Genomic DNA, 11,594 nt, shown 5'->3' with positions numbered 1-11,594 from the left:
GTGGATCTGGCTGGAAGGAATGTCGGTCCCTTTAAGGGAGGGGCTCTGCATTTTCAGTTTCACTTAGAGGCTTTCCTTAGGAAACAGCGACCTCTTGTGGCCACGTTTCAAAATGGAGAAACAGACCTCCATTGTTTATTCAGCGTCTGTGATACTTTTTTCCTTTGAGGGCTTGCTGTTCCTTTATGTATCTCTGATGTGTAGTTTTCCTTCTTTTGCTTTTTAACTATTATATTAATTTAGATCTTATATTCATCCCTTGGTGGTTCCGTGAAAATGCACTATAATGTAATGGATATTTGTCTGCTTCTCTGGCCATCTTTCCCATTGTTCCCAATAGAGGGGAAATTGAATTAGTTGCAAACTATTTGAATCAGATTTTTGACCAAGATCACAAACAGTGTAAGATTAATTCCAAAGAACTGCATAAGGGTATTCAAATGCTATGAAAGCAGAAGTACTTTAATTTCTGAGATCTTGGCTGGATATGCAGCTCTTGAACCTATTAGACAAATGACAAGCAAGTTCTCAAAACTCATGTGATGTCTTAACTGGCTTATTCCTGGAATAGATTACATGTTGCAATTAATCTAATCCATGTATTTCATATGACCCCTGTTTATCTTATATAATCTTGTACTAAATCTTTTGAAACATAAAAGATAGTAAAATTCAAACTTTACTCTTTTTTATTTCAAATGACTTAATGTCGCTAAATAACCTCACATAAGAATTTTTCATTTTTTTCCTTTATACACACACACACACAGACACACTAAACATCTAACCATCATGAAGGAATTTGTACCTTTACTTTTCATAGCTCAGAAGAAATCAGTAGCAAATCTATTAACCTCATTAGCCTGGGAGAAAAAAATTCATGAACTCAGTCACCACTAGCCAACCTTGAATCAAGTGGATCAATCTGGTTTTTTTTATACAAACCTTTACTGTAGTTTTTGTTTCCTCAGATAGATAGAGTAGCCCAGGTATAGAAACCATCTGACAGTGAATGTTTGTGCATGTAACAGATAGTAATTGTCCACTGTTTTATTTCCTCCACCTTGGGACCAAGGAAACAAGTCAAAGGTTTCTTCTGTATGATATTCTTTCAGCTTCTTTAGGTATGCTATTAAATGCGCCCTCAATCATGCCTTTTTATCTCAAGGTTAAACACATTTTTCAATTTCTCTTTTTTCCCCACCCCATAATCCTTATTGCCCTTATTAGCACTTTTTTGAATTTATCAGAAACTATAACTATTTTGCCCAACCTTGGATATAGTACTTGAGAGGGCTTTAAATGTAGTGCCATTATTCCTTCCTATAATTTAGAAAATATAATTATTTTGATGCAGAAGAAAGTTTCATTTCCCTTTTTGGGTAGAAAACTACCTGGCACTGAAACAACCTTATGATACTCTACCAGATGTGAAAAATAATTCAGCCATACTAACAATTTGTTCCCTGGAAGCATTGTCATTCATGTCTTTGACTTCCACCTCCACATGGAAGAACCTCAGAGGTTTCTCCACAATCACCTCCAGATGAAGGACACTGTCTGCATTCTTTGCACCCAGCTCCTCCCTGTCTATCCGGGAATTTACAAACAAGATCCCATCGTGTATCAAAGAGCCATTGCGTACCTCAAAACTGGGAAAGTGCTCATGTGATACCAACCTACCAAAAGGATGAAAAAATTGTTCCAGAAAATCATAGGCTAATCAGCTTGACACCAGTACCTGGGAAAATCCTGGAAAAGATAATCAGGCAGAGGATTTGTGAGCACCTAGAAATGAACAAAGTGACTAATAGAAGCCAGCATAGGTTTGTTAAAAGCAGATCATGCCAGACAAACCTTATTGCATTCTTTGATCAAGTGATTAAATTACTGGACCATCAACATGCTGTGGATTGAGTATACTTGGACCATTTGGACCATTTGACCAGTATGGTATAAAGTCTCCTACCTTGAGCAGGTGGTTGGCCTAGAAGGCCTCTGAGGCACCTTCCAGCCCTACGATTCTGTTTGATATTCTATGTTCAAATCTGCCCAATGATACCAGCTGGACAGAAGCCAGAGAAGACAACCAAGCCCTATGCCATGAGGATACTTACAGGTAATAACCAGCACATTGAATTGCAGTAGTCCTTATGCAAGGCAACCAAGGATGAATTATTGTCTCAAGAACTTCCCAATCCAGGCAATTGGTATACAAGTTGGATTTCTCCTAAGGTGTGCATCTGCCACCAGATTCTTAAGCAGGAACCGTGAGTCCTAGAAATCCCCAAATTGTGCATCAGTCCCAATGGGGAAAGGACTATAGATAGTTCTTTATTTACTATCACAATAGGGGCTGGAACCTTTGTTGTTGAGTGAAGCAATTATTAAGCAAAACATCATGACCCCATTTTGTTCAACAACGGTAATCATGGCACTTGCAGTTGCAGTCAGTAAGAGATCTTGTGGGTCATTAAATTGAAAAAGGCCCAGGTAAGGAAAGCCTGGCACAGGCTATGCACAAGTGTCTCACAAATTCCACAGCTGAAAATTCCTGCTGACACTCAAGCAGAATTTTCAGCCCAAAAGCAGGGAAACACTTGCAGGCAGCTTGTGCCAGACCTTTGCCACATCCCCCAGGGCCTCCCTGGGAGGCACTTTGCATTCCTTATATTACTACCACTTTCTCCACTCTGGGGCTGAAAATCCTCCATGGCTGAAAATCCTACTTGGTTTTTGGGATGGATCTTTTTTAGCCAGTTTCCAGAAACAAGGTGGAATCCTCTTGCCTTTGTGGCATGGCTGTAAGTGCCCACACTGTAAACACTCCATATCAGAATCCTGTTTGGCTTTTGGGATGGACCTTTCTCAGCCAGTCCCAGAAAAGAGAGCACGTGGTGGCAGTTTGCAATCTTCCCTGCTAGCTTCCCCACTGAATTTCTGGGGAAACCAGTAGGAAAAATTACAAATGGCGAATGGGTTACCAAGCAGCCAGATCACAGTCACGTGACTGTAGGAGTGCTACAATAACTATAACTTTGGGCATGGGTCATTAGTCCCTTCAGCACCATCATAATTTTGAATGATTGTTAAATGAGGACTTGTAAAATGAAAAGTCCCTAGCGTCAGGGTGTGCCAGAACTCTTAGCCACTTAGTTTTTATCAGGGTTGAGTCTAAACCTTTTTCTCTCCATCCAGTCCCCCTCAGCCTTCAGGCCATACTGCCTGATCAGTCTGGGGTCAAGGTAAATAATTGGCTTTTAATCACATATTGATGGTATCTGACCACTATTCATCATAGGACCTCACCCAGTGCCTTCATGTAGAGGTTAAACCAAAGGGAAAAGAATATTCAGTAGAGTTCTGAAGTACCCCATCCACCAAGGGCTTCAGATTCAATTTCGCCTCTCCCAACACCACCAACTGAACCCAATCACAGGAAAAGGAAGAGAATTTTTGCAATACTGTATCTCCCGGCGCCTATCCCTTCAGGCAGGCCAGAAAGATGCTATGGTTGATTTTAGCAAAATGTAGTGAGAGATCAAAAAGAACCAGTGTGATTCTAGTAACTACCTTTGAAATATCAGAAGCTATTAAAAATGAAAATAGGTAAAGCTCCAGCTCCAGACAGCTTCACAAGCCAATATAACAAATATTTTGAGGAGCAACTCCTAAGCCATTAAAGGATGTAATGAATTGTGTACTACAGGATATAGAGATACCTCAAACTTGAAAAGAAGCTAATATTGTGTTATTACCTAAGGAGGGTCAAGATATTCTGAGGATAAAAAAATATATACTGATTTCATTATTAAACAATTACTATATTTTTACTGCAATACTAGCAGAAGGATTGAAGAAATTTCTATAGCCTTACAGTCATGAAGGCTAATCTGGCTTTTTGCCAGAAAGACAATTGAGAGACAATGAGTGAGTGAGTACTATTTTGAATGTTGTTGAATATTTACAATTTCATAATGAGAAGCAAGCAGCTCTAATATTTCTGGATGCAGAGAAAGCTTTTGATAACTTAAATTGGGATTTTATATTTAAGGTTTTGGAAGACATGGATTTTGGAGAGAAATTTATCCAAGGGGTTAAGACAATATACCCATCATAGCAACCAAACATTATCATTAATGGAGATTAACTAAAACATGTGAAATTCAAAAGAATATGAGACAAGGATGTCCTCTATCTCCCCTATTATTTATGTAAGTGTTGGAAGTTTTGAATAGCGGTATCTGAAAGGATGAGAACATTACAGGAATTAAAATCAGAAAAGAAGTTTATAAATTGACCATTTTCACTGATGACTTAGTTATATATTCTTGCAAGAACCCAAAGCACTTGACAAAGAAGCTAAAAGACTTTAGAGCTTTAACAGGCTTCAAAACAAATAAACAGAAAACAAAAGTGCATGTTAAGAATATGGCTTCTCAAGAACATGAAATATTGACAAGAGAGTCAGGTTTTAAGATGGAGAAAAGGATTAAATACCTTGGAGTTACATGGACAAATACAAACTCCAAATTGTTTCAAAACAATTTTGTACTTGTATGTGATTGCATTAAAAAAGACCTTATTAAGATTTGATACTTTTTATTGATGTTTTTATGAAAGGTGTTATTTTTATTTCAGACTTTACCAATATTGTCAACAGATACCCCATTTAAACAGTGGCAAAAAGATATTTTAAATTCATATGGCAAGGGAAAAAAACGATAATTAGATACAAGGTGCAAGTTGCCAAAGAAATAAGAGCTTTAAGTTGAAATTGCACTTTGATATTTGCTGCTTGGTCTTTATGAAAATGGGCGACTCTCCAAAACAAGAGATTACTTGAATTAGACGAGGGTCATGAATTAAGATTTGGATGGCATGCCTAATTGTGGTATGACAAGGTTAAGATGAATCTTGACTTTAAGAATCGTTTTGTTATAACAACCGAAGGGTTTGTAATAAATATAAAACAAGATCCTCTATAAAGGTAAGCCTTTAGGTGTTACTCCAGAAAAGAAACATTGGCGAACTCAATTGGTGTACTTACGGTCAAATAATATCTTTCATTCAAGATGAGCCTACTCTTAAATCTGAAGAAGAGTTAGAGTCAGAAGAATGTGTCTGTCATTGGTTTACATATATATAATTAAAACAAAGGTTTAAACTAAACAAAAAAAGTTATGGGTCTGACCTTGTGAAAACTGAATTTGAAATCATATTGTGTAGTAATGATGAACATATTGCCAAGGTTTATAAACTGTCATTGAAATTGAATTTGGATAATGAATATGTGAAACAATGTATGATTCAGTAGGCAAAGAATGTGGGGTATAATATAATACTTGAACAATAGAAACACAGGTAGACAAAGGTTTGAAATTTACACTGAACTATAACTTTAAATATTTTTTTTATAAAATGATGTACCGTTGGTATTTAACACCCAATAAATTGTCAAAGATGTATAAAGATATTTATATGTGTGTTGGAAATGTAAATATAAAGAAGGAACTTTCTATCATCTTTGGTAGACTTGTGACAAAGCAAAGAAATACTAGGGTAAGATTCATATTTTAATAGAGAAGATTTTTAAAATGAATATACAAATTAAACCAGAGACTTTTCTTCTAAGTTGATGGACAAATATTGTTTCTTTTGTCCCCTTCATCCTACACTTCTCTCTTTCTCCTTTTCCCACTATTTTCATTTGTACTTTATACTCCAATAAGTTTAATAAAATTATATTATTTGAAAATGAAGAACCAGCTTGATTGCACAACCACCATCCCCGTTCTACCAAAGGTCATACACCAGCATAACCAAGCTATGTCCAGGACAGAAACCTGACTGAAAGAAGTCCAAATAACCAGTTATCTCCAGGACCCTCTATAATCGTAGCACTACCACCTTCTCCTCCTCCTTTTGGAAACTGGCCCAAAATGGTCAAGTACAAATGGATCCAGTGAAGCTTCTTCAAAACAGCGGAAAACACACTGCTATGACTCTTTTCACTTTTGATTGAGTTTTTTGAATCAGTTACTTTCTCCCCATTACTGCAATTCAAAGTTGGAACCTCCTTTTGAGTTTGGAGATTTTTTAAAAGATATTCACTTTTTTCCCACATCTGTTTCCATTTACATGTTCTCACAGATCTTGTAATACTGCTTCTGGTCTCTTCTAGAAGTTCCTCGAAATTCCTTGTTAGGTTTGGTCCTGACCTCTTTGTCTTTCTTGGCTCTGGCGTCTTTTCTGGGAAATTTCTATTTCTATTTTTGTTCTATGGAGCTGTTTATTCTACAGTCCCTTTGATGTTCAGGGGATTTCAAAGCAATTCTGTTCTCCTTGGAAATGGTACAGTCAGCCCCTGGCCAAGTCTTTGTTCTTATAGCTGAGCTCTTCTACCTCCTTGTACCAATGATATAGTCAAGTCAGTTTCTGCATACTCCATCTGGATATGTCCATGAATATAGGCGTGGGGTGGTGAAAGTTAGAATGCAGTAAGGTAAAGGTTTCCCTAACCAGGCATGCCAACACTAGGATGCAGTGCTCCTCTCCGTTTCTTGGCCGAGGGAGCCAGCATTGTCTGAAGACATTTTTTGGGGTCACGTGGCCAGCATAGCTAAATGCCAAAAGCACACGGAATGCGATTACCTTCCCACCAAAGTGATATCTATTTACTCGCATTTGCATGCTTTCAAACTGCTAGGTGGACAGGACCTGGGGCAAGTAATGAGAACTCACCCTGTCACATAGTGCTTCGGTCTTGAACAGTTTTGTGCATAGAGCAGTCTTGCTGCCGTGACCATATATAAAATCAAAGTTCCATTTTTTTTTTCCTAGTTCTCTTTCCATTAGGCCCAGAAGGAAAGTTTCTGGTTTAATCTTTATGTTCACTTTAAGAATTTTCTCCATTAATATATGAATCCTACTCCAATATTTCTTTGCGTTATCACATGTCCACCATAAATGATAAGAAGTCTCATCTTTACATTTACATTGCCAACATTAATTTGAAATACCATTATACATTCTAGATAACTTATCTGGTGTTAAATACCAGTGATACATTATTTTGTAAAAATTTTCTTTTAGGTTATAATTTAATGTGATTTAATTTTAAGCCATTTATCCATATATTCTCCCATTGTTCAAGCATCACATTATATCCAAGATTCTTTGCCCACTGGATCATACCATGTTTTACATGTTTATTTTCCAAATTCAATTTTAATAACATTTTATACTCCAATATTATATTTTCTATTTCTAAATTTATCAACAATATGAAAAAACTTACAAATACAAATCTGTGTACTTAGCAGATTAATAACGTTCAGCAAGTTTCCAAACCATGCAGCAGACATATTGTTACAAAAAGAGGCATCAAATTGAGAACAGATTCATCAAATAATAAAATTATCAACAAAAAAATCATTCATTAATGTCTACCTGTACACAAGACAAAAATGAAAAATACCTTGGCATGGCAAAATGATAATATCAGGTGAAAAGCCTACTTGTGTTTACTGTCATTATAAGACAGATTCACTTACTGTCAAGTAAACTACAAACTTTCTTTCCATAGCTTCTCAAACTGGAAAAATATTTCTTCATAAAAAAGTATTAATGATTTGTAAATCAATTTATTTTCCATCAGTGTCAAAACATAACAACCTTGTCCCAAGACTAATCCTAAATGATAAGCATAGAAATAGGAGACTGGGCGGATGAGAGCTGGACTCACCTTTTTAGCAGAATCTGGGGGCACATCAACCCCATTGATTAGTTCCCCATTATCTGAAAAGACAGGAATGTTGGGACTGAAAATCATCAGGTCACTCTTGGCACCAGCCTCTGTGCTCACCCCTGCCAGGATGTGGCTGTGGCGATTGGAATAGGACCAGCTGCCCACTTCACTGGCACAGACCAGGGTGGCCATGCCAGGGCCATAAACCATGGATTCCTTTGCCTTGCAGTGGCATCGCAGGGCCACGTAAATGAGAGTGGCCAGCAAGAAGAGGCTGGAAACAGAGCAGATGGCAATGATCAGATAGATGTTGATTGAGTCCACCAGAGGCACAAAGCTCTTCCCTGATCTTTGAAGATTAATATCCGTTTTGATTGTCTGACCACTTGTCACCAGTGACACACTCAGGGTGGCTGTGGCTGAGAGCTGAGGCTTCCCATGGTCTCTCACAAGAATCAGAACACTCTGGATTTTGCCCCCTTCTGATTCATCCAGAGGATATTTGGTACTCACCTCACCGTTATACTGGCCCACAGACCATGGACCGCTGCTTTCTTCAAGCAGTTCATACCTGAGCCACGCATTGTAGCCAGAATCCGCATCCAAGGCATGGATCTTGCCTACAATATGCCCAGGCATCACAGGGACCACTAGAAGAACCAGGTTCTCTTCAGATGATCCTGACACAACAGGTGTGTTGTCGTTCTCATCCAGCACAAAGACCTGAACAGTCGCATTGCCACACAAGGAGGGCATTCCAGCATCCTTGGCTCTCACCTGGAACTCCAGCAGTTTCAACTCCTCATAGTCCAAGGACTGCAGAGCATAGAGCTTTCCACTCTCCGAATGTACAGAGATGTAGCTTGACAATGGCCACAGCTTCTCGTCTATCCAATAGGTGATCAGGGCATTCTCAGCTACGTCTGGGTCCGAGGCAGATACTGTGAAGATGTGAGCACCAGGGGGATTGTTCTCCTTCACAAAGACTGTGTAGGAGGGCTGTGTGAAGGCTGGAACATTGTCATTTATGTCACTGATAGGCACTAAGAGGCTGATGCTAGAAGACAGGGGTGGAATGCCCTGATCTTCCACTGTCACAACCATCCTGTACTCAGCCACCTGCTCTCGATCTAGGACTGCACCAACAATCAGGGAGTAGTAGTTCTTGAATGTGGACTCGAGTTTGAAGGGTACTCCAGGGGGAAAGAGGAAACAGTTGATTTGTCCATTGGTGCCAGAATCTCTGTCAGAAGCACTGAGGATGGCTACCACAGTCCCTGGAGGGGAGTCCTCTGGCAATGGCACAGAGAGAGAATTCACAGATAATTCTGGAATATTATCATTCATGTCCAACATTTCAATGAGAACTTTACAGTGCCCTAATAATGGAGAATTGCCTTTATCTTCTGCTACAATTGGAAGTTCATAGAACTTACTTTTTTCATAATCCAATTTTCCAATTACTCTGATTTCCCCAGTATCAGAATTTATACTAAACAATTTTGTAACATGTAGAGGGACACTATCATGAAAAGAATAAAAGATTTCCCTATTAATCCCCTCATCTAAGTCTGTTGCATTCAGAGTAATAACTAATGACCCACTAGCTGAATTTTCTAGCAACTTTACCCTATAAACAGATTGGTTAAATACAGGAGGGTTGTCATTAACATCCAGCACATTGATGACCAGCTGAACAGTTCCTGTGAGTTTTGGTTCACCCCCATCAGTGGCTGTCAGTATTAAATGATGCACAGGGCTCTCCTCCCTGTCAAGTGGAACCTTCAACACAAGTACTACAGATTTACTATCATCTTCATCATTTCCTGTATCAAGAGCAAAATATTTGTTTGGGCTGAGTTTGTAATTTAACAGCGCATTGGTACCAATATCTGCATCAGATGCTCCTTCTAAGAGTAATCGGGTACCAGATGCTGTTGTGAGTTCTGCTATGCTCAGGATCTGTTCCCTGGCAGAGAAGACGGGAGCATTGTCATTCATGTCTTTGACTTCCACCTCCACATGGAAGAACCTCAGAGGTTTCTCCACAATCACCTCCAGATGAAGGACACAGTCTGCAGTCTTGGCACACAGCTCCTCCCTGTCTATCCNAATGCTTTCATAGGTTGGATCTTGGCTTGTTGAGATTTCTCTGTGTTGTTCGATATTTCCCTGGTGGATCTGGCTGGAAGGAATGTCGGTCCCTTTAAGGGAGGGGCTCTGCATTTTCAGTTTCACTTAGAGGCTTTCCTTAGGAAACAGCGACCTCTTGTGACCGCATTTCAAAATGGAGAAACAGATCTCCATTCTTTATTCAGCGTCTGTGATAGGAGGGCTTAGGAAACAGCGACTTCGTGTGTCTCAATTTCAAACAGACTTCCATTCTGTATTCACGACAGATTTCTAAGAATTATCTAGTCTTCATGCAAAGTTACATGCAGTGCAAGTACATTCCTCACCACATAAATGAAAAGCTAACCGAAATATAAGAGATTAATCCCCTGCAGTCATTAAAAAATGTAATTAAATATTATATTAAGTCTCCCCAGATATTTGTTTAGTACTTTTATTTGTATGGACAGGAATGGGACATGTAACTATCTGTAACTTTTGTGATCTCATCCATTATTCACAGGTGTATCATGGTGCTATTGAGGGAGCATTGAATTGGCTTCAAACCATATGAACTAGTTATGAACAACATGAAGAATAATAAAACATCAGTACCAACAAGGTACATAAAAGATAAGAGATAAATATGAATTACTGTCCGTGTTACTTTCTGTTTCTTGTCCAAGGTATGGAGTTTTTAAATAATTCAGATAAATGAAAAGCCAAGTAGTATATGAGTTTCCAAAACATTTGATGTCTAGTTGAGTCTTTCATTGAGAATATTTTTTAAATTATGAGGAATTGAATAATCATAGAAATCTATTCCCTTTTTGCTTGCCATAATGATACTGACATAATAATTTCAACAACAATGCACATAAAGCAACTTAATTGGCAATACTTAGAAAACAATCAGTTCTCAACCTTGCATCAGATTTTATTTTTGTATTTGTATTTTTTCCCCTCTTCATGTATACTAAATACATTTTAAAAAATGGAAACTGGTTTAACCATGTAAAATCAGGAGCCCTCTGATTTCCTGCCAAGTAGTGGTCACAGGAGCTTAATCTTTCATAGTTGCCTCCAGTCTGATGAGGATCTGTTAATCAACTTGTTTTAAGTAAAAGTTTCAAGCCAGCTATAGAGTTAATAAATACACAGGCCATCAAGCTCACACTTAAGTCAATTAGCCAGCTCAGTGTTAACCTCCAGATCAACAATGTGGCTAACTCCAATTATGACATTTATCATTTTACCTTCTGCACAGTTACTATCTTGGAAATAGCAGACTGGCACACTAAATAGATTGAGCCCAATTTTATCTTTTTCCTGAACCAGTTTGATTTAGAACTCTTGGAATTGGATAACCTCTATGCATTTTTTTCTCACTGCAACATGCAATCAGAAAAGTAGACAAGCTCTTGGAAGGGTCAGCGTTCTTATTTCCTCCAAATTCTGTACCTGATTTCTTTCCATTCCTGTGACTCCTTAGTGTTGCATCCATTTGGTTCCTGACTTAAGTTTCGTTTCTCATGAAAAGCTTACCTGCCTGCCTTAGGTTTCGTTTCCTGACTTAAGTTTCATTTCTCCTGTTAAGCTTACCTTGAATTAGTACCTCCTTGACTTAAGTTTCCTGTTCTTTGTGTATGGCAATGAAGAGCCATCCCCCTATTGTCCTTTTGTACACCCCCCCCTTGATTATGCTAATGTACCAATAAAAGAGAGGCACGGA

The 11,594-nt window shown here is 38.4% G+C and overlaps 1 protein-coding gene across 1 annotated transcript in view; it reads right to left on the bottom strand.

Annotated features, from left to right (window-relative positions):
- LOC107283624 overlaps positions 1–11,594 on the bottom strand; it is a 69,039-nt gene that overhangs the window by 46,987 nt on the left and 10,458 nt on the right. Inside the window, exons 3-4 of the mRNA XM_029283270.1 lie at positions 7,576–9,684; positions 1,457–1,590 (exon numbers count right to left, since the gene is read on the bottom strand). Of these exons, the coding sequence (XP_029139103.1) occupies positions 1,457–1,590; positions 7,576–9,684 (2,243 nt within the window). The remainder of the gene's footprint in view (positions 1–1,456; positions 1,591–7,575; positions 9,685–11,594) is intronic.

The sequence above is a fragment of the Protobothrops mucrosquamatus genome, unplaced genomic scaffold (assembly GCF_001527695.2).
Source record: "Protobothrops mucrosquamatus isolate PMUCROS unplaced genomic scaffold, P.Mucros_1.0 scaffold45, whole genome shotgun sequence".
In the NCBI taxonomy this organism is placed as follows: Eukaryota; Metazoa; Chordata; class Lepidosauria; order Squamata; family Viperidae; genus Protobothrops; species Protobothrops mucrosquamatus.
Note: the sequence above shows the minus strand (reverse complement) of the source record. Positions and strands in the feature narration are given on the sequence as shown.